We start from the raw sequence: 24,662 nt of genomic DNA, 5'->3' as shown, positions 1-24,662 counted from the left end.
GAACAAGAGGGCAGAGCCCTTTTTATAGTCCAGCAGCATTCTGGGCTTGATGGCGGACTTCCTGCAATTATGCGCACACTGGCCCTTTAAGACCGTGGGCGCGCGCACCCTCCGGAGACCGTCTCGATACCAGGAAGTGCGTGCCGGCGCCTCACAGGGGGACAAAGCTGCAGGGAACACGCGTGTCTATGGCCACGACCGTTTTATAACACCCTGAGCCACTAATATAACGGTTAATACATCGTAGACCAGCAGAAATATTAACCCTAAAGCACCTCACGGTGCCGGGAATAATACATTCTTAAGCACAGATTTGGCGTTATTATTTATGTCTGGCAGATATTATGTTGGGCACGTTGTTATTTTCTGCGCTGTGTGATGTTATTCCGGCATTGTGATGTTATTCCGGCATTGTGGTGTTATTCCGGCATTGTGGTGTTATTCCGGCATTGTGGTGTTATTCCGGCATTGCGGTGTTATTCCGGCATTGCGGTGTTATTCCGGCATTGTGGTGTTATTCCGGCATTGTGGTGTTATTCCGGCATTGTGGTGTTATTCCGGCATTGTGATGTTATTCCGGCATTGTGATGTTATTCCGGCATTGTGATGTTATTCCGGCATTGTGGTGTTATTCCGGCATTGTGATGTTATTCCGGCATTGTGATGTTATTCCGGCATTGTGATGTTATTCCGGCATTGTGGTGTTATTCCGGCATTGCGGTGTTATTCCGGCATTGCGGTGCTATTCCGGCATTGCGGTGTTATTCCGGCATTGTGGTGTTATTCCGGCATTGTGGTGTTATTCCGGCATTGTGGTGTTATTCCGGCATTGTGGTGTTATTCCGGCATTGCGGTGTTATTCCGGCATTGCGGTGTTATTCCGGCATTGCGGTGTTATTCCGGCATTGCGGTGTTATTCCGGCATTGCGATGTTATTCCGGCATTGCGGTGTTATTCCGGCATTGCGGTGTTATTCCGGCATTGTGGTGTTATTCCGGCATTGTGGTGTTATTCCGGCATTGCGATGTTATTCCGGCATTGCGATGTTATTCCGGCATTGTGGTGTTATTCCGGCATTGTGGTGTTATTCCGGCATTGTGGTGTTATTCCGGCATTGTGATGTTATTCCGGCATTGTGGTGTTGGCGCTGTTACTTTGGCCTTGTATGTTGCTATTATTTCTGCTCTGTACGGTGAGATTTACTTGGGACTGCCCATCACCCGCTTCATGTTTCCTCCACCTTTGTTTTCGGACATAGTTTTGCCAAAGTGCAACTCAACCGCAACGTGTTACTGAGGTTGATTAGATAGAAGCCGGCGCGGCGCTGCCGGTCACCGGACAATACAATGTGTCGGCGCTCACACAGACGGTAATCACTGGAGTGGAGGTTTTATTCCATTACATAGAATTTACATCCTATAAAAAATGAAACACAATGAAAATCGCACAATGACGGTACACGAGAGAGGCCGCTGCCCCCAGAGCTGACACTCTACAGGACGAGCCGCACCCACTCCTGAGAACTCAGCTCAGCAATTACTTGTGAATTATCACGAGATGCCTCTATTAGCAGATTCATTAGAACTGAAATGACGAATGTAACAGGTTTTCTGCAGAGTCGGCTTTTATTAGATGTCAAGTCTGAACACGTCGCTAAATACTGTGATAAGTAAGAAAAAGAACATCACCCTGAAATATGAGGAGTCGCAACAACGTTTTTTGACTAATATGAAGGCTGATCACAATATGTTTGTCACATTGTGTTCTATACAGAAGCGCCTGCTATGAGGTCCATGGAGAGCGGCGGCCCCCGCATATAGTGTCACCCCCTATTACCCCATGGGACGTGCTTAGACTCCCCCTCCCCAGCAACCACAATACTACACAATCTACACAATACTACACAACAAAACTGCAAAGGATGGTGCGTGTCTGTGGTGGGTGAAGGAGGGGGACGGAGTCAGATCAAGGCCTGCGGGGGCCCTGAGTAAACATGTGGGGGGTCCTATGCATTTTTTTTTAGAAGATGGGAAATGTTGGGTAGTAGTTGATTAATATTAGCAAATAATACCACTATACAGTGCCCATATACTGCCATACTGTGATCACATAACCCCGTATATCTACACCCCGTATATCTACACCCCGTATATCTACACCCCGTATATATATACCCCCCGTATATATCTACCCCCCGTATATATCTACACCCCGTATATCTACACCCCGTATATCTACACCCCGTATATCTACACCCCGTATATCTACCCCCCGTATATCTACACCCCGTATGTCTACTCCCCGTATATCTACACCCCGTATGTCTACACCCCGTATATCTACTCCCCGTATATCTACACCCCGTATATCTACTCCCCGTATATCTACACCCCGTATATCTACTCCCCGTATATCTACACCCCGTATATATATACCCCCCGTATATATCTACCCCCCGTATATATCTACACCCCGTATATCTACACCCCGTATATCTACACCCCGTATATCTACACCCCGTATATCTACCCCCCGTATATCTACACCCCGTATGTCTACTCCCCGTATATCTACACCCCGTATGTCTACACCCCGTATGTCTACACCCCGTATATCTACTCCCCGTATATCTACACCCCGTATATCTACTCCCCGTATATCTACTCCCCGTATATCTACACCCCGTATATCTACCCCCCGTATATGTACACCCCGTATATCTACTCCCCGTATATCTACTCCCCGTATATCTACACCCCGTATATCTACACCCCGTATGTCTACCCCCCGTATATCTACCCCCCGTATATCTACCCCCCGTATATGTACACCCCGTATATCTACCCCCCGTATATGTACACCCCGTATATGTACACCCCGTATATCTACACCCCGTATATCTACTCCCATTACATGAGGTGGATGGAGAATTCTGTATTCAGAGGATCGAGATGTAAGAACTAGGCCAGCGCACAACACAAGACGAGCGCTGCCGGATCCTCCTAAGGAGCGGGGATTAGGGGAGATGGAGATCAAATATTGACAGGATTTGTAGGGAGGAGATATCCAGGCTGCGCGCTCCACGGAGAGGAAATATACACCGCGCTAAGGCTCTGTTCACACTCTAGACTAAAAACGTCTGAACATGCGGAGCTTCAAGTGAAAACCGCTCCTGATTTTCAGATGTTTTTTAAGCCACTCGCGACTTTCGCAGCGTTTTTTTACGGCCGCTTTTGGAGCTTTTTTCAATGGAGTCAATAAAAAACGGCTCCAAAAACTTCCCAAGAAGTGACCTGCACTTATTTTTTGCGGCTGTTTTTTAAAACGGCCGCGTAAAAAAACGACCCATCGGAACAGAACGCCGTTTTTCCCATTGCAATCAATGTTTGGAGGCGTTTCTGCTTCTGATTTTTCGGGCGTTTTTCGAGCGTTTACGGCCGTGTGAACATACCCTTAGATCTCCAGATTTACCATTGAGGATTTCAGGACAGCTGGGTGACGACCCTTGTAGGTGCTGACAGCAGAGTATATGGAGTCACCGGCACCAGATATAACTAAGATGGGAGGACGACTCAAGGACGTATTTTACTCGGGTATTTTTTATTTTAGGGGCAAAGTCTCGTAAAAGGAATTTTCCATCTTCAGCATTTAGGACAGATCCGCAGGATACACCAAAAATGTCTGACAGGTGCGGGGGCCACACTAGGACCCTCACTATAGGGAAAACGGGGGTCCAGGGACCATTCACCAATTCAGAGCTGCCAGCAGCGTTACTTCCGCGGCTCTGACGGAAACTACCAGAGACTTAAATGCAGGAAGCTGCGCACGACCCCCTCCCCCATGATTGTAGTGGGGCCATGGGACCCCCATTCTCCTGACAGGTGGGGGTTCTAGAGGTGGGACCTGTCGGGCATCAGTGATGTCCGGGTTATATTCCCCTGCGAGGAGCGGGTTAGTTTAGTCGGTTTGTTTTGATGGCGTTGGAGATCATTGGCGCACGGCGTGGCTCAGACTCTAAAACTCATCAGCATAAAAATGTCACCGTCTCGCGGTCGTCAGCGATGCGAATATTAACGTTTTATTTAGAGAGTGTAACGCGTCGGCAGCAGGTGTGCGGTTAATGCTCCACGCAATAAAAACCTCGTCTACAAACCGCAGATTTATTTCATTCACTTCTCCGTTTCTGGGCATTTAATTACCCAGCGAGACGCCATCAAGTGCCTTTTTACGAGCTCTCCGGCTAAACACCCTTCCTGGCCGCCTCCCCTCCCCCATAGAGATCCCACTTCCGCTATACTGAACGCACTTGACGTACGGGGCTGACACGGCGCGCGCCGGGCTGGACGCTGACGCTCTAACTCTTCTCTATGTTTGTGTTTTTCTTGTAAATGATCCGTCTAATCAGGAGATAAAATCACCTAATGGCGCCAACGCTCGCCGCATCATCCAACCGCTTTACGTTACCGCGTATATCACGGCTATTCCGGGACATCGTCTCGTGCAGTAATGTTACTTAGTTACGTGTAATAAGAAGAAAATACAAACAGTTCAAATAAAGTTCAAATCTAGATCTGCCGCATTTTATAATCTCTGAAAAGCTGAGACCCTTTGGCGTGCCTGATACTCCAGTCACATCCAGAGCTGCACTCACAATTCTGCTGTTACATTGTCTTATACTCCAGTCACATCCAGAGCTGCACTCACAATTCTACTGTTACATTATATCTTATACTCCAGTCACATCCAGAGCTGCACCCACAATTCTACTGTTACATTATGTCTTATACTCCAGTCACATCCAGAGCTGCACCCACAATTCTACTGTTACATTATGTCTTATACTCCAGTCACATCCAGAGCTGCACCCACAATTCTACTGTTACATTATGTCTTATACTCCAGTCACATCCAGAGCTGCACCCACAATTCTACTGTTACATTATGTCTTATACTCCAGTCACATCCAGAGCTGCACTCACAATTCTACTGTTACATTATGTTGTATAATCAGTCACATCCAGAGCTGCACTCACAATTCTATTGTTTCATCATGTCATATATTCCAGTCACATGCAGAGCTGCATTCACATTTTCCCGCTCTCCCTGTTGGTTCAGGGTCTGTACAGAGCATTCTTTGTAGGATGTATTGTTGGAGAAGAAATATTCAGTGTTTTTATTCTCTGAAAGTAAACAGAGATATTGATAATAGTGAGGAACTGAAACTAGAAGTATATTAGAAAGTCGTAGAACATCATAGAGTTATTAAACTTTATTAACGTAAAACCCCTTTAAGGACGACACAACCGATCCATGAAGGGTTAATTTTTCTGGCGAGTCATCGGCACAGCGCATCGTGCCATATATTCAGTGTGCGGACAGTCATGGCGGCTTCTGTATCTAATCTCCCCGCGAGCAGCTGTCCACCCGGCGTAATTCTTGCTTTCCGGTTACTGCACCTCGGCTGCCTTGTGCCGCCATATTTCTCGGTGTAAAGGCCGGGCCGTATATCGGGGAGATTGATACCGCGGGATATTTACGAGGCTCCTATTATCTTGAAGTTGCAAGAATTGTGCGCGGCGTCTCCTCCTAAACCGCCTTCCTGACCGCACTGATATTACGTCTTCCTCAGCCGCGATTGTGAAAAATCAATTATAAAAACCTTAAATTATCAAACTTCCCTGCGGAGGCGCACGTCTGCGTCACCCTAATATATCAACGGATGTAGCAGAGCTGAATATCTTTCTGCACTGCTGGGTCACAATAACTCACTGCAGTCCTATGTGGGGACTAGGGATGCATCGAAACTTCAATACTCTTCCAAAACCGTTATTTCATGTATTTCGATACTAAGCTGTGCGGCCGCAATATAGTAACACATGGATGTATGAGAGCGGGGCTGCGGCCGCAATATAGTAACACATGGATGTATGAGAGCGGGGCTGCGGCCGCAGTATAGTAACACATAAATGTATGAGAGCGGGGCTGCGGCCGCAGTATAGTAACACATGAATGTATGAGAGCGGGGCTGCGGCCGCAGTATAGTAACACATGAATGTATGAGAGCGGGGCTGCGGGCGCAGTATAGTAACACATGGATGTATGAGAGCGGGGCTGCGGCCGCAGTATAGTAACACATGGATGTATGAGAGCGGGGCTGCGGCCGCAGTATAGTAACACATGAATGTATGAGAGCGGGCTGCGGGCGCAGTATAGTAACACATGGATGTATGAGAGCGGGGCTGCGGGCGCAGTATAGTAACACATGGATGTATGAGAGCGGGGCTGCGGGCGCAGTATAGTAACACATGGATGTATGAGAGCGGGGCTGCGGGCGCAGTATAGTAACACATAAATGTATGAGAGCGGGGCTGCGGCCGCAGTATAGTAACACATGAATGTATGAGAGCGGGGCTGCGGGCGCAGTATAGTAACACATGGATGTATGAGAGCGGGGCTGCGGCCGCAGTATAGTAACACACAAATGTATGAGAGCGGGCTGCGGCCGCAGTATAGTAACACATGGATGTATGAGAGCGGGGCTGCGGCCGCAGTATAGTAACACATGAATGTATGAGAGCGGGCTGCGGGCGCAGTATAGTAACACATGGATGTATGAGAGCGGGGCTGCGGCTGCAGTATAGTAACACATGGATGTATGAGAGCGGGGCTGCGGCCGCAGTATAGTAACACATGAATGTATGAGAGCGGGGCTGCGGGCGCAGTATAGTAACACACAAATGTATGAGAGCGGGCTGCGGGCGCAGTATAGTAACACATGAATGTATGAGAGCGGGGCTGCGGCCGCAGTATAGTAACACATGGATGTATGAGAGCGGGGCTGCGGCCGCAGTATAGTAACACATGGATGTATGAGAGCGGGGCTGCGGCTGCAGTATAGTAACACATGGATGTATGAGAGCGGGGCTGCGGCCGCAATATAGTAACACATGAATGTATGAGAGCGGGGCTGCGGGCGCAGTATAGTAACACATGGATGTATGAGAGCGGAGCTGCGGGCGCAGTATAGTAACACATAAATGTATGAGAGCGGGGCTGCGGCCGCAGTATAGTAACACATGAATGTATGAGAGCGGGGCTGCGGACGCAGTCTAGTAACACATGAATGTATGAGAGCGGGGCTGCGGGCGCAGTATAGTAACACATGGATGTATGAGAGCGGGGCTGCGGGCGCAGTATAGTAACACATGGATGTATGAGAGCGGGGCTGCGGCCGCAGTATAGTAACACACGAATGTATGAGAGCGGGCTGCGGGCGCAGTATAGTAACATATGAATGTATGAGAGCGGGGCTGCGGGCGCAGTATAGTAACACATGGATGTATGAGAGCGGGGCTGCGGCCGCAGTATAGTAACACATGAATGTATGAGAGCGGGGCTGCGGGCGCAGTATAGTAACACATGGATGTATGAGAGCGGGGCTGCGGGCGCAGTATAGTAAACATGAATGTATGAGAGCGGGGCTGCGGGCGCAGTATAGTAACACATGGATGTATGAGAGCGGGGCTGCGGGCGCAGTATAGTAACACATGGATGTATGAGCGCGGGGCTGCGGGCGCAGTATAGTAACACATAAATGTATGAGAGCGGGGCTGCGGCCGCAGTATAGTAACACATGAATGTATGAGAGCGGGGCTGCGGGCGCAGTATAGTAACACATGGATGTATGAGAGCGGGGCTGCGGCCGCAGTATAGTAACACATGGATGTATGAGAGCGGGGCTGCGGCCGCAGTATAGTAACACACAAATGTATGAGAGCGGGCTGCGGGCGCAGTATAGTAACACATGAATGTATGAGAGCGGGGCTGCGGCCGCAGTATAGTAACACATGGATGTATGAGAGCGGGGCTGCGGCCGCAGTATAGTAACACATGGATGTATGAGAGCGGGGCTGCGGCCGCAGTATAGTAACACATGGAGGTATGAGAGCGGGGCTGCGGCCGCAGTATAGTAACACATGGATGTATGAGAGCGGGGCTGCGGGCGCAGTATAGTAACACATGGATGTATGAGAGCGGGGCTGCGGGCGCAGTATAGTAACACATAAATGTATGAGAGCGGGGCTGCGGGCGCAGTATAGTAACACATGAATGTATGAGAGCGGGGCTGCGGCCGCAGTATAGTAACACATGAATGTATGAGAGCGGGGCTGCGTACGCAGTCTAGTAACACATGAATGTATGAGAGCGGGGCTGCGGGCGCAGTATAGTAACACATGGATGTATGAGAGCGGGGCTGCGGGCACAGTATAGTAACACATGAATGTATGAGAGCGGGGCTGCGGCCGCAGTATAGTAACACATGAATGTATGAGAGCGGGGCTGCGGGCGCAGTATAGTAACACATGAATGTATGAGAGCGGGGCTGCGGGCGCAGTATAGTAACACATGGATGTATGAGAGCGGGGCTGCGGGCGCAGTATAGTAACACATGGATGTATGAGAGCGGGGCTGCGGCTGTGTGATACAGCCATTGCCCCGCTCATGAGTCCTGACAAGTGCGCGCGCGGTCAGCTCTGAGTACAGATAATGTAGTAGATGTTACCTGCAGTCCTATGTAACACCACAGATAACACAGTGACAACTCTCTGAGTACAGATAATGTAGTAGATGTTACCTGCAGTCCTATGTAACACCACAGATAACACAGTGATAACTCTCTGGGTACAGATAATGTAGTGGATGTTACCTGCAGTCCTATGTAACACCACAGATAACACAGTGATAACTCTCTGAGTACAGATAATGTAGTAGATGTTACCTGCAGTCCTATGTAACACCACAGATAACACAGTGATAACTCCCTGAGTACAGATAATGTAGTAGATGTTACCTGCAGTCCTATGTAACACCACAGATAACACAGTGATAACTCTCTGAGTACAGATAATGTAGTAGATGTTACCTGCAGTCCTATGTAACACCACAGATAACAGTGATAACTCTCCGACTACAGATAATGTAGTAGTGTTACCTGCAGTCCTATGTAACACCACAGATAACACAGTGATAACTCTGAGTATAGATAATTTTGTGATGATACATAGGACTGCAGGTAACACTACTACATTATCTGTACTGAGAGTTATCACTGTGTGTTACATGGGACTGCAGGTAACCTCTACTTCACTATATGTACTGAGGGTTTTATGATGAAGCCACAACCAATTTGGCTCTGCTACATGTATAGGAGTGTGTATGTTGTCCACAGTGACAGTCAGTGGTGAGTGGTTGGGGCGCTGTCTCCGGGGATGTTGGGCTGATCTGTTACTCCTCCCCCGCATCGTCCTGATCGCTCTTTCTGAATTATTGGAGGGGACTGGACTGGTGCACTAAAATCTTCTCCATAAGGGTCTGTTCACACGCACTGTTTTCAGATGTAATTCGGGCGTTTTACGCCTGAACAAACGCCCCTAATACGCCTACAAACATCTGCCCGCTGCTTGCAATGGGAATTACGATGTTCTGTTCCCACGAGGTGTTATTTTACGTGTCGCAGTCAAAATACGGCGTGTAAAAAGACGCCCGCGAAGAAGAAGTGCATGTTAATTCTGGGGACGTATTTGGAACCGTTTTTCATTGACTTCATTGAAAAACAGCTCCAATAACGTCCGTAAAAGACGCTGCGAAAAACGCGAGTAGAAAAACGGCTGAAAATCAGGAGCTGCTTTTGCCTGAAAACCGCTCCGTATTTTCAGACGTTTATGGTCCCTGCGTGTGAACAGACCCTGAGATCCAAGACGTCTCCTCTAAGGCCCTGTGCGCACACAAACTCAAAAACGTCTGAAACTACGGAGCTTCAAGGGGAAACCGCTCCTGATTTTCAGACATTTTTTATGCCACTCGTGATTTTCGCTGCTTTTTTTATGGCCGTTTTTGCAGCTGTTTTCTATAGTCTATGAAAAACGGCTCCAAAAATGGCTGAAGAAGTCACCTGCATTTCTTTTTCGCGGCCGTTTTTTAAAACAGCCGCGTAAAAAAAACGCTGTTATCCCATTGAGATCAATGGGCAGATGTTTGGAGGCGTTCTGCTTCCAATTTTATGGGCCATTTACGGCTGAAAATAAGCCGTGTGAACATAACTGTACAGATGAGACTGGCTGATAACTGGGGGCAATAGCACATAGGGGAGAAGATATGTAATATCCCATGTGCTGTATATATAAGTGCACCCCCTGATTTCTGCGATGTTCTGATGTTTCTCTGCTTTATTCCACAGATGTGACTCTGAGAATCGTTACTTGGGGAACCCTCTGCGAGGAACCTGCTATTGTAAGTACCAACGAGTGGCGGTCCACACGGCGACAATGGAGTGGGGGGATCTACATCAAGACTGTATTTACCGTAGATCTGCTGCCCCCACAGCTATGGGTACTGCAGAAGTGACGGGGCGGGGGGCAGCTCATGTTGATCCCCATCTCTAAACACTGTTGATAGGTCTGAACCTGCGTCCCCTGCTCTACAGCTTATCCTCAGCGACATTTACATTCCTCTCCACACCTGTGTCAGTCTACACTGTAGCTCTAACATGCTATTCATGAATCAGGAGGCCCAGGATGAACAAGGCAGCTGTCCTTCCTAGATAGGGGAGTGCATCAGTGTTAAAAATTGTGGCTTCCATGTTTAGCGGAGGAACCCCCGGAGAGCCACTGATGAGACTTCTTATCACTGCGCGCCGGTGCTGGGGGCAGCCGATGTCCTCCACTTATTGGCCGCTGAGCTGTGACGCAGCGCCGGAATCACTTTGTGTCAATAGTCGTTACATTGTATTCATTATGTTACAGTTCAATGAAAATCTGTCTTATAGCTGAAGACATTTGCATGTAGTCTTGTATACAGCACCTATACAGGTCTGTGTATCTCCATGGTAACAGACTGCAGACAAACCCTGTGTAGTCTGATCCTCCAGTCACATGTTATTCCCTCTTGTTAACTACAAACAGAAGAAGAAGAGGGAGATGAGAGTATGACTGCAGGATCTGACTACACAGGGTTTGTCTGTAGTCTGTAACCATGGAGACACAGCTTTTATAATCCAACTAGTCACAGACCCTGAATGGCATGATCAAAAAAAGAGGGGGAAAAATGAGAGGAAAGAAGGGCATGAAGCGTGAGATCAAAGGATCTGTGGACAGGTTGTGTGGACCGGATTAGAGAGGTATCGTTTACCCAGCAGGGATGGGGTGACCGGTCCCTCATAAAGAACACCCCATTGTGTTTCCAGATCCCATTTAACATATTCCACAATATTAATGGTCAAATGGGAGCAGAGAGGGAAAGATGCGCGCACACATTCTACCTTCACTGGGCCATGAAGGTCATACAGGACACGGCCCGGTGAAGGTCATACAGGACACGGCCCGGTGAAGGTCATACAGGACACGGCCCGGTGAAGGTCATACAGGACACGGCCCGGTGAAGGTCATACAGGACACGGCCCGGTGAAGGTCATACAGGACACGGCCCGGTGAAGGTCATACAGGACACGGCCCGGTGAAGGTCATACAGGACACGGCCCGGTGAAGGTCATACAGGACACGGCCCGGTGAAGGTCATACAGGACACGGCCCGGTGAAGGTCATACAGGACACGGCCCGGTGAAGGTCATACAGGACACGGCCCGGTGAAGGTCATACAGGACACGGCCCGGTGGCGGTCATACAGGACACGGCCCGGTGGCGGTCATACAGGACACGGCCCGGTGGCGGTCATACAGGACACGTCCCGCTGAAGCTCATACAGGACACGGCCCGGTGAAGCTCATACAGGACACGGCCCGGTGAAGCTCATACAGGACACGGCCCGGTGAAGGTCATACAGGACACGGCCCGGTGAAGGTCATACAGGACACGGCCCGGTGAAGGTCATACAGGACACGGCCCGGTGAAGGTCATACAGGACACGGCCCGGTGAAGGTCATACAGGACACGGCCCGGTGAAGGTCATACAGGACACGGCCCGGTGAAGGTCATACAGGACACGGCCAGGTGAAGGTCATACAGGACACGGCCCGGTGAAGGTCATACAGGACACGGCCCGGTGAAGGTCATACAGGACACGGCCCGGTGAAGGTCATACAGGACACGGCACGGTGAAGGTCATACAGGACACGGCCTGGTGAAGGTCATACAGGACACGGCCCGGTGAAGGTCATACAGGACACGGCCCGGTGAAGGTCATACAGGACACGGCCCGGTGAAGGTCATACTGGACACGGCCCGGTGAAGGTCATACAGGACACGGCACGGTGAAGGTCATACAGGACACGGCACGGTGAAGGTCATACAGGACACGGCCTGGTGAAGGTCATACAGGACACGGCACGGTGAAGGTCATACAGGACACGGCCTGGTGAAGGTCATACAGGACACGGCCCGGTGAAGGTCATACAGGACACGGCCCGGTGAAGGTCATACTGGACACGGCCCGGTGGCGGTCATACAGGACACGGCCCGGTGGCGGTCATACAGGACACGTCCCGGTGGCGGTCATACAGGACACGTCCCGATGGCGGTCATACAGGACACGGCCCGGTGAAGGTCATACAGGACACGGCCCGGTGAAGGTCATACAGGACACGGCCGGTGAAGGTAAAATGTGAGTGCGCATCTTTCCCTCGCTGCCCCCATTTGACCATTAATATTGTGGAATATGTTAAATGGGGTGTTCTTTATGAGAGACCGGTCACCCCATCCCTGCTGGGTAAACGATACCTCTCTAATCCGGTCCACACAACCTGTCCACAGATCCTTTGATCTCACGCTTCTTCCCCTTCTTTTTGAACGCTCTATATTGGGGCTGCACATCAGGGCAATATTCGAAGTGTAAATTAAAAAGACCCCAAAGAGGCATTTTTATTATAGTCATGTAATTATCATATGTACCCATGTAGTGATCCCCCTGCTGCCGTATTGCTGCGTGACTCGGCTGACTATTTCCTTACTTGGTGGTCATCCAACTTTCCCAGAAACAGATCTCATCATCGTTCATTATTTATACTCTCAAATCTTATGGAGTGAATCATTAGTCACCGACCGCTCACCCCGTCACCCCATCACCCCGTCACCCAGCTCTCCAGAGATTATAAATGTCATTTATATCACAAATCTCTCGTCGCTGCAGATCTCGGCAGACTTCAGAACGCTGGGTGGCCGTACAGGTCATATTGGTGGTCACCCAGCTTTCCCAGAAGCAGATAAAACTCAGAAATTCTCAAAAATGATTCCTAACCAGAAGAGAATGACGGGTGCAGCGTGAGAGGCCGAACTGTCGCGACTATTCTAGTTTATTAGTTCCCATCTATAGAACATAAAATCGGGTGCGCCGTCGCCGTCTACATTAGAAATCTGCAGCTCCAGAGACGGGAAACCAATAGATATTAAGAAGCTCAATTACAGCATCGGAGTTACGACGCAGGGAGAAGCGGCGCAGCGTGGAGGGTCTACCGCGGTGTTCATGACTGTGCCGCCATGTTGAAAATCACTGGATGTGCAGAATCTTCTCAATAATTCTGGATTACACCCATCAAAAAATAATTAAGGCGCTGATATGTCATGTTTCCCGCTGTGGGCGCGATCAGGTGGGCGGTCGTCTCGTTACTTACATAGAAAAACGTATAAGAGTGGCAAACAATAACGGATTAGGGAAGATGCACAATGCGGAGGTGGTGTGAGGTGGAGTCCGGTGCGGGTCCCAAAAATTCTCCACCTCTGGTGTCCAAGTCGTCTGTAATACTTAGAATCTCTTAGGAGAGGCTCGTGCTGCTCTATCCCTCCCCAATGCTTTATACTGCAGCCCTGCTTCATTATGAGAACACTATGATCAGTGACTCCAGCTCATATTGGAGTCTGAGTTAGTAAGAAATCCCCTCCTATCTCATCAGACACTCAGGCTGGTGATCTGTCCTCCATGCTTTACACTGTAGCTCTGCTTGTTCAGATTGGCTGCTGTGTATAAGCACAGGCTCAGCAGGAGGTCAGTACATGGAGAGATGATTACATTACAGCGAGGACAGAAGATTATAAACTACAAATAACTAAAGAATATTATACAAAACAATAAGGGGAGGAGCCTCAATAAGGGGAGGGGGCTCAATAAGGGGAGGAGCCTGTAGGGGTCGTCAGTGTGAAATATAGATAGCTGGAGGTAAGCTGCAACCCCTGTCTGTACTATATAGCAGCCCTTCTGGCCTTATTGTTCTTGTTTGTGGTCACTAGGGGGCAGTCTGGTCCTGTCCTTCCGCCCATAAGAACTTGTAAGCCGGGAAGAGCAGAACTTTCCTTCTTCCAGCGCGTGAAATCCTGTTGTCAAAAGTAAAGCAATGCACCGATTCCCCGCACCGTCTATAATCCGCCGCCTCCTCCTGGAGTTCTTGTTTCTTTATCTTTAGTGAGTACAGTTCTGACTGTGACTGGAGCATTGACATTTAACATAAGAGCAGAATTGTGAATGCAGCTGTGGATGTGACTGGAGTATAAGACATGATGTGACAGCAGGATTGTGGGGGCCTCTGTAGCCGGTTTAGCACACTTATAATTTACAGGTGACGTGATGTAATACACAGTGACAGGTTAGACTGTCGCAGGATCTATATCTACACGGCTTCAATCCCCTGAAGATCCATTGTAAATGTCGCGTCTCTCATGTCGTTCTATAAGGAGACGGCGAATGTGTCAGGATAATGGACATCACATATGAGACAAGCCAGATGTGCTGTGTGGAATCTGAGGGCGGCGGATTATCCAGCTCGCCACAGTAATGAGCGACAGCCGCCACGTCCCCCGCCATGTGCGGACTGTGACATTTCATAGAATAAGTCGCCTTTGTGATAAGAGAGAAAGAACCGACTGTGAGAGTAAATACAGAGACTTATAAAGGGCCAGTCACCCTAAAATCATCCGCTGATATCAGTGCAGGAGCGTTATAAGAGGAGCGGCTGATAACAGACACAAAGGGAAGGTTCTCAGCACTGCAGATATGTGATACAGGCTGCCCATAAACATTACATAGCTGTCAGCTGAACAATCGCAGCTCATCTCCTCACACTCTTCCCATTGAAAATGCCTCTCCCCAGCCTGACATGTCTGATAACAGAGAACAATAGGTTGTATTCACCTGTCCTACAGTCATCCTCTCCCAGCCTGACATGTCTGCTAACAGAGAACAATAGATTGTATTCACCTGTCCTACAGTCATCCTCTCCCAGCCTGACATGTCTGATAACTGAGAACAATAGATTGTATACACCTGTCCTACAGTCATCCTCCCCCCAGCCTGCCATGTCTGATAGCAGAGAACAATAGATTGTATTCACTTGTCCTACAGTCATCCTCCCCCAGCCTGACATGTCTGATAACAGAGAACATTAGATTGTATTCACCTGTCCTCCAGTCATCCTCCCCCCAGCCTGACATGTCTGATAGCAGAGAACAATAGATTGTATTCACCTGTCCTACAGTCATCCTCCCCCAGCCTGACATGTCTGATAACAGAGAACAATAGATTGTATTCACCTGTCCTCCAGTCATCCTCCCCCCAGCCTGACATGGCTGATAACAGAGAACAATAGATTGTATTCTCCTGTCCTACAGTCATCCTCCCCAGCCTGACATGTCTGATAACAGAGAACAATAGATTGTATTCCCTTGTCCTACAGTCATCCTCCCCCGGCCTGACATGTCTGATAACAGAGAACAATAGATTGTATTCACCTGTCCTACAGTCATCCTCTCCCAGCCTGACTTGTCTGATAACAGAGAACAATAGATTGTATTCACCTGTCCTACAGTCATCCTCTCCCCCCAGCCTGACATGTCTGATAACAGAGAACAATGGATTGTATTCACCTGTCCTACAGTCATCCTCCCCCGGCCTGACATGTCTGATAACAGAACAATAGATTGTATTCACCTGTCCTACAGTCATCCTCCCCCGGCCTGACATGTCTGATAACAGAACAATAGATTGTATTCACCTGTCCTACAGTCATCCTCCCCCGGCCTGACATGTCTGATAACAGAGAACAATAGATTGTATTCACCTGTCCTACAGTCATCCTCCCCCAGCCTGACATGTCTGATAACTGAGAACAATGGATTGTATTCACCTGTCCTACAGTCATCCTCCCCAGCCTGACATGTCTGATAACAGAGAACAATAGATTGTATTCACCTGTCCTACAGTCATCCTCCCCCAGCCTGATATGTCTGATAACAGAGAACAATAGATTGTATTCACCTGTCCTACAGTCATCCTCCCCCGGCCTTACATGTCTGATAACAGAGAACAATAGATTGTATTCACCTGTCCTACAGTCATCCTCCCCCGGCCTTACATGTCTGATAAGAGAACAATAGATTGTATTCACCTGTCCTTCAGTCATCCTCTCCCAGCCTGACATGTCTGATAACAGAGAACAATAGATTGTATTCACCTGTCCTACAGTCATCCTCCCCCCAGCCTGACATGTCTGATAACAGAGAACAATAGATTGTATTCACCTGTCCTACAGTCATCCTCTCCCAGCCTGACATGTCTGATAACAGAGAACAATAGATTGTATTCACCTGTCCTAGTCATCCTCCCCCAGCCTGACATGTCTGATAACAGAGAACAATAGATTGTATTCACCTGTCCTACAGTCATCCTCCCCCGGCCTTACATGTCTGATAAGAGAACAATAGATTGTATTCACCTGTCCTACAGTCATCCTCCCCCAGCCTGACATGTCTGATAACAGAGAACAATAGATTGTATTCACCTGTCCTACAGTCATCCTCCCCCGGCCTTACATGTCTGATAACAGAGAACAATAGATTGTATTCACCTGTCCTACAGTCATCCTCCCCCGGCCTTACATGTCTGATAACAGAGAACAATAGATTGTATTCACCTGTCCTACAGTCATCCTCCCCCGGCCTGACATGTCTGATAACAGAGCAATAGATTGTATTCACCTGTCCTACAGTCATCCTCTCCAATGGATTATAGATTGTGTTATGTACACTCAGAATAACAGGTGGGGTGGAAATACTGCACTTACAGTGGGAAAGAAGGGTAGGGGAGGTGCCCCAGCAGCACAAAGTATTTTAGGTGAGGTCTGTTGTGACCTTATTTATGTTACTTATATAGCGCCAACATATTCCGCAGCGCTGTACAGAGGTTGTTGTACTTACTGTCCCCATTGGGGCTCACAATTTAAATGATCTTGTGGAAGAAGCAGGATCTTCAGCAGCGCAGAGTATTTTAGGTGAGATGTGTTCTGATGTGGAAGGAGCAGGGTCCCCAGCAGCACAGAGTATTTCAGGGGTTTTGCTGTGCTGAATGTTTCATGACGTCTTGTGCTTTGTTTGCAGACAGTCTCCTCATCGACTATCAGTTCACCTTCAGCCTCATCCAGGAGGACGACCGTCACCACACGGCCATCAACTTCATCGCCAACCCCGAGCAGGTGAGCCGCCATCATATGTACGTCTTGTCGTCCACCCTCCCCCGCTGTATGTGGGGCCCCTTATCTATAATTAGAGGTCCACACTGCAGATGTTCTCACACTTTCTAGTCCTTGGGGTTCGTCCGGATCTGACTGATGAACGTCCTCGGAGATGACGCGGCAGCGCTGACCGCGCGCTGACGGAAAAACATGTTTATTCCAAGAACTGAAATAAACCAACAAATAAAAGTCGTCGTCTCTTCAGCGATTCTCTATAATGTTGCGTTAATATCAGCGCCCTGAGTCGTCTCTGCCGCAGTTACTTAGTTGTTTCTGTATCTGGGAAAGCTGGGTGACATTAAATATGGCCGCCGCCGCGCACCCCCCCCCCTCCAGTTTATGTAGAGCTGCTTCTCTGATATCGCTGCACGTCTGGGGACATTTACATCCTGGGACGCTGCGTGACGACCCCCAGGAGAGACGTATCGGCAGCCATATTGCTTGTCACCCAGCTTTCCCGGGAACCAGGAATAGATGTGAATAGAATATGTAACGCCTTGTGGGTGCCCGAAACCAAACACGTAGATTCAAAGTGTACAAGTCGCGCGTCTGAAAATGCAAAACCGCGGTAATTGACAGTAAAGCCGTGTGCACTCCAGCGCTACGTCTGCGGCCGCCTGAGAGGAGAGGAGCGCTCAGTAATCACCGGTCTCATCTCTGCGACTGCTCTGCCTGTGTGTCAGTCTTTACTGCAGCTCAGGTATTTTATTCATGAACCAGGGAGCCCTGGATGAGCAGAGATAGAGGTCCCTGCTGCACCTCTGGATGAGATTGTAGGGATCTTATGGATCTATAGGTGTCCGCTCCTCCTTCCCCTGTCATCCTCCACTCCTCGCTGTGCGTCCCTTGTATTTATAGATTCCCATTGTTATCCTTTCATATTTTACATCCCTGTTAAATGCAGTCGCTGCAGTTTTCCGGCCGTAGTCTTATTATGCGCAGTCCCCCGTGACGCGGACTCATGTCTATGGGGATGTTCCGCCGTCAGTCGCTCGCACTCTGCCCCAATATTGGACCTGACTGGGATCACACGGAGAGACCGCCCCGTCAGCGCTAAACGTCTGTGCGACCCACAAGAGAACACGCTGCAGAGCGCCAGAGTCCGTGCCGAGCTCCTCTGTCATACAGAACCTATATACAGGGTCACATATATCTGTCACGTGTAGGGTCATGATGACATCACTCGTTTCCATCTTGATCTGACACAATATAATTGGTACAATTGCGTTGATAAACATGCGACAATTTCCCAGGTTTGAGGGGCTCGTGATCTGTATCCATTACCTCGACGTCTCACACAAAGTTACTCTGCAGCGTTTAAAGAGTCCCTGCACTTATAGCATCGTGCAGATGAAGTGTACGCAGTCAGCCGCAGAGACCGTAAATCCGGCGTTAAAGGACCCTCGCTGGTAATGACCGCCATCTTTATAATTAACCGTCTGCTGGAGGAGACGAGACGCGAGCGCATGGACCGTAATTGCAGGTATATTGTGGTGTGTGGCCCTTTAACAACCAGCGTCCAAATAATGGAAAATATCAGCACACCGGTCGGACTGGCGGCGGATCTCGCCGTCTCTGGCGCCAGATTTACACAATGCAAACATGTTCTGACAACCTCCCGACGTCAGCGATTTCTTATGGGAACAAATGTCGCTAAAACCACGATCGACCACAATTACAGCGCGCTGCGTCCGCCCCCGATACTGCATAGAAAGCATCAACGTTTACTATAACTGATCAGGCCTGAAGTGTAAAGAATGGCGCAGATGTACGTAGCGACCAATCACATTCCAGCTTTCATTCTCTTCAGTGTTTGTAATAAAATGATGGGAGTTATCTGTCTATACGTCCACGTTGTCTCCGTGCTAAACTTTATACAGGAGGTTTATAGGGTTCAGTAACTTTATAGTCACATCCAAAATTCTCTGGAAACATCCAGAGCTGCGTTCATAATTTTACTTTTGAATTCTCTGTGATATTCCAGTAACATCTAGAACGCCTTTTACAATTCTGCGGTTACGTCATCTCTTATACTCCAGTCACATCCAGAGCTGCACTCTGCAATTCTGATCGTTCTGCTTGGAAACAGACAATGTTTTATCTGCTTTTTGCTGTCAAACATGTGACCCAACAGACTTTTCATTGATATTCGTATGAACCCCCACAATGCACTTCTTTCTGATAAGAAACCAACAGAATTGTGAATGCAGCTCCAGGTAAGACGGGTCATAGCTCAAGATTAGGATGATAGAAGTAAAGAAGGAGTTATAAAGTTAGGCCCCATGCACACGACCGTGTTTTTGCGTCCGCAATTCCCCCGCAAATCCACAGGAGAATTGCGGACTCATTCATTTCTATGTGGCCATACCCACTATCCGTGTTTTCACGGGTCTCCGCATGTCCGCAAATCCGTGCCGCAGAAACTCAGGACATGTCTTATTACGGCCCGCAAATTCGATGCGGACATGCCAATAGAAGTCAATGGGCCCGTGGAAATTGCGGATACACCTCCGTGTGTCATCCGCAGTTTTGCGGATTTGCGGAAGTGTTGCTAGGCGACAACCGGTAATGAGTTCTGTCGTCATCCTGTTTTACCTAGGCTTTTTTTTTTTCATCCGCATTTTGCGGATTACATACGGATGAACTGCGGATTACATTTCACGGAACACGGTCCTGGAATTTGCGGACAAGAAAAACACTACGGTCGTGTGCATGAGGCCTAAGTCTGCACACAGTGGAGTCCGTTTGTGAATACATTACTGTATTATACTCCAGAGCTGCACTCACTATACTGTTTGTTGTTATGGGAAACAGTCAGCAAGCCTGTGGACAAGACTCCCTATAGTAGCTTAGCTGAGCTCCTATAATGCAGGGGGAACTGAGTTTTTCCAACATCAGATAAATGTTCAGACACTTCCCAGAATGCAAATCATCAGCAAGCTCTCCTTCGACACTGAACAAGCAGGGGATGCTGGGAGATGTCAGCTCTGAAGGCTGCAGAATTGTGAATGCAGCTGGTAAATGATTTCCACTGTCATTATTTCCAATTATCATAAAGCTGTGATATCGGTTTTCAAGTTTGATCAAAAACACACAGTGTCAGTAAGCTGCTGAGAAAGCCGCACAGTGCCGTGTAGCTCCATCACTGAGGCGCCTGTAGTGATCCTGATGTATTCCTCTTCTATAATGTAGTGATCCTGATGTATTCCTCCTCTATAATGTAGTGATCCTGATGTATTCCTCTTCTATAATGTATTGATCCTGATGTATTCCTCCTCTATAATGTAGTGATCCTGATGTATTCCTCTTCTATAATGTAATGATCCTGATGTATTCCTCTTCTATAATGTAGTGATCCTGATGTATTCCTCTTCTATAATGTAGTGATCCTGATGTATTCCTCTTCTATAATGTAGTGATCCTGATGTATTCCTCTACTATAATGTAGTGATCCTGATGTATTCCTCTTCTATAATGTAGTGATCCTGATGTATTCCTCTTCTATAATGTAGTGATCCTGATGTATTCCTCTTCTATAATGTAGTGATCCTGATGTATTCCTCCTCTATAATGTAGTGATCCTGATGTATTCCTCTTCTATAATGTAGTGATCCTGATGTATTCCTCTTCTATAATGTAGTGATCCTGATGTATTCCTCTTCTATAATGTAGTGATCCTGATGTATTCCTCTTCTATAATGGATTGATCCTGATGTATTCCTCTTCTATAATGTAGTGATCCTGATGTATTCCTCTTCTATAATGTAGTGATCCTGATGTATTCCTCTTCTATAATGTAGTGATCCTGATGTATTCCTCTTCTATAATGTAGTGATCCTGATGTATTCCTCTTCTATAATGTAGTGATCCTGATGTATTCCTCTTCTATAATGTAGTGATCCTGATGTATTCCTCTACTATAATGTAGTGATCCTGATGTATTCCTCTACTATAATGTAGTGATCCTGATGTATTCCTCTTCTATAATGTAGTGATCCTGATGTATTCCTCTTCTATAATGTACTGATCCTGATGTATACCTCTTCTATAATGTAGTGATCCTGATGTATTCCTCTTCTATAATGTAGTGATCCTGATGTATTCCTCTTCTATAATGTAGTGATCCTGATGTATTCCTCTTCTATAATGTAGTGATCCTGATGTGTTCCTCTTCTATAATGTAGTGATCCTGATGTATTCCTCTTCTATAATGTAGTGATCCTGATGTATACCTCTTCTATAATGTAGTGATCCTGATGTATTCCTCTTCTATAATGTAGTGATCCTGATGTATTCCTCTACTATAATGTAGTGATCCTGATGTATTCCTCTTCTATAATGTAATGATCCTGATGTATTCCTCTTCTATAATGTAGTGATCCTGATGTATTCCTCTTCTATAATGTAGTGATCCTGATGTATTCCTCTTCTATAATGGATTGATCCTGATGTATTCCTCTTCTATAATGTAATGATCCTGATGTATTCCTCTTCTATAATGTAGTGATCCTGATGTATTCCTCTTCTATAATGTAGTGATCCTGATGTATTCCTCTTCTATAATGTAGTGATCCTGATGTATTCCTCTTCTATAATGTAGTGATCCTGATGTGTTCCTCTTCTATAATGTAGTGATCCTGATGTATTCCTCTTCTATAATGTAGTGATCCTGATGTATTCCTCCTCTATAATGTAGTGATCCTGATGTATTCCTCCTCTATAATGTAATGATCCTGATGTATTCCTCTTCTATAATGTAGTGATCCTGATGTATTCCTCTTCTATAATGTAGTGATCCTGATGTATTCCTCCTCTATAATGTAGTGATCCTGATGTATTCCTCCTCTATAATGTAGTGATCCTGATGTATTCCTCTTCTATAATGTAGTGATCCTGATGTATTCCTCCTCTATAATGTAGTGATCCTGATGTATTCCTCCTCTATAATGTAATGATCCTGATGTATTCCTCTTCTATAATGTAGTGATCCTGATGTATTCCTCTTCTATAATGTAGTGATCCTGATGTATTCCTCTTCTATAATGTAGTGATCCTGATGTATTCCTCTTCTATAATGTAGTGATCCTGATGTATTCCTCCTCTATAATGTAGTGATCCTGATGTATTCCTCTTCTATAATGTAGTGATCCTGATGTATTCCTCTTCTATAATGTAGTGATCCTGATGTATTCCTCCTCTATAATGTAATGATCCTGATGTATTCCTCTTCTATAATGTAGTGATCCTGATGTATTCCTCTTCTATAATGTAGTGATCCTGATGTATTCCTCTTCTATAATGTAGTGATCCTGATGTATTCCTCTTCTATAATGTAGTGATCCTGATGTATTCCTCCTCTATAATGTAGTGATCCTGATGTATTCCTCTTCTATAATGTAGTGATCCTGATGTATTCCTCTTCTATAATGTAGTGATCCTGATGTATTCCTCTTCTATAATGTAGTGATCCTGATGTATTCCTCTTCTATAATGTAGTGATCCTGATGTATTCCTCTTCTATAATGTAGTGATCCTGATGTATTCCTCTTCTATAATGTAATGATCCTGATGTATTCCTCCTCTATAATGTAATGATCCTGATGTATTCCTCTTCTATAATGTAATGATCCTGATGTATTCCTCTTCTATAATGTAGTGATCCTGATGTATTCCTCTTCTATAATGTAGTGATCCTGATGTATTCCTCTTCTATAATGTAGTGATCCTGATGTATTCCTCTTCTATAATGTAGTGATCCTGATGTATTCCTCTTCTATAATGTAGTGATCCTGATGTATTCCTCCTCTATAATGTAGTGATCCTGATGTATTCCTCCTCTATAATGTAGTGATCCTGATGTATTCCTCCTCTATAATGTAGTGATCCTGATGTATTCCTCTTCTATAATGTAGTGATCCTGATGTATTCCTCTTCTATAATGTAGTGATCCTGATGTATTCCTCTTCTATAATGTAGTGATCCTGATGTATTCCTCCTCTATAATGTAGTGATCCTGATGTATTCCTCCTCTATAATGTAGTGATCCTGATGTATTCCTCTTCTATAATGTAGTGATCCTGATGTATTCCTCTTCTATAATGTAGTGATCCTGATGTATTCCTCCTCTATAATGTAGTGATCCTGATGTATTCCTCTTCTATAATGTAGTGATCCTGATGTATTCCTCTTCTATAATGTAGTGATCCTGATGTATTCCTCTTCTATAATGTAATGATCCTGATGTATTCCTCCTCTATAATGTAGTGATCCTGATGTATTCCTCTTCTATAATGGATTGATCTTGATGTATTCCTCTTCTATAATGTAGTGATCCTGATGTATTCCTCCTCTATAATGTAGTGATCTTGATGTTTTCATCTTAACAAATACAACGTTTCATTTTTTCCTCTTTTACTTTTTTCAGTCGAATAAGAATTTGGACATTTCCATTAACGCTTCCAACAATTTTAACCTCAACATCACGTGGTCTATTGGATCTACAGGTGAGAACCAGGAATAGACCGTTGGGTGTCCGTATCAGACAGAGGGGAAAGTACAAAGTCCTAACGGTCCGACAGCCCCGACTAAACAGCGCCACGAGGTCACACGCGAGTCCCAGTATAATCGAGGGTTAACTCTGCCCTTAATGTTTCTCTATGGGAAAAAAGTAGCAAGTGTCGTGTCTGATTTGCGCAATGGTCGCCGGGTCCCATGACCATTGAGGCCGTTTTGCGATAATCCTACAGGTTTTCCCCGACTCGCATGTCGTTGCGTCATTGAAATCGTAACCCTTATTTCTCCGGATTATTGGACGCTTTGAGATGCCTGATAGTCCGGACGCTCTAACACTCCAGTATATTGCAGGTCTCCAGGACATCAGGAGATGGCAGTGATATGACGGGTCTGCGGGGAGGGGGCAGGGGCTACACACAGGGTTCTGTCTGGTGATTCCGGGGGCTCTGCTACAACTAATATCACACAACTTGCGCACAATTGTAATGTCGGCGCCGCTTCTTACATATCTGAATACGGCAGTGTTAATACCTCGCCTTCAATATCAGAATAGATGAAATCTTGAACATTTTATTCAGTTTTATATCGTATAGCATTGGCTACAGTCATGTAATATACAGTAGTGCTGGAGCTAAAGAGCGAC

At 46.8% G+C, this 24,662-nt stretch overlaps 1 protein-coding gene across 1 annotated transcript in view; it reads left to right on the top strand.

The window, feature by feature from the left end:
• Nucleotides 1–24,662, top strand: part of ATRNL1 (attractin like 1) — a gene marked incomplete at its 5' end in the record, with an annotated part of 491,004 nt that overhangs the window by 141,938 nt on the left and 324,404 nt on the right. Inside the window, 3 exons of the mRNA XM_075842684.1 lie at nucleotides 10,238–10,290; nucleotides 17,373–17,467; nucleotides 23,931–24,009. Of these exons, the coding sequence (XP_075698799.1) occupies nucleotides 10,238–10,290; nucleotides 17,373–17,467; nucleotides 23,931–24,009 (227 nt within the window). The remainder of the gene's footprint in view (nucleotides 1–10,237; nucleotides 10,291–17,372; nucleotides 17,468–23,930; nucleotides 24,010–24,662) is intronic.

This window comes from Rhinoderma darwinii, chromosome 11 (assembly GCF_050947455.1).
Source record: "Rhinoderma darwinii isolate aRhiDar2 chromosome 11, aRhiDar2.hap1, whole genome shotgun sequence".
In the NCBI taxonomy this organism is placed as follows: Eukaryota; Metazoa; Chordata; class Amphibia; order Anura; family Rhinodermatidae; genus Rhinoderma; species Rhinoderma darwinii.
This window is presented reverse-complemented; position numbering and strand designations above follow the sequence as displayed.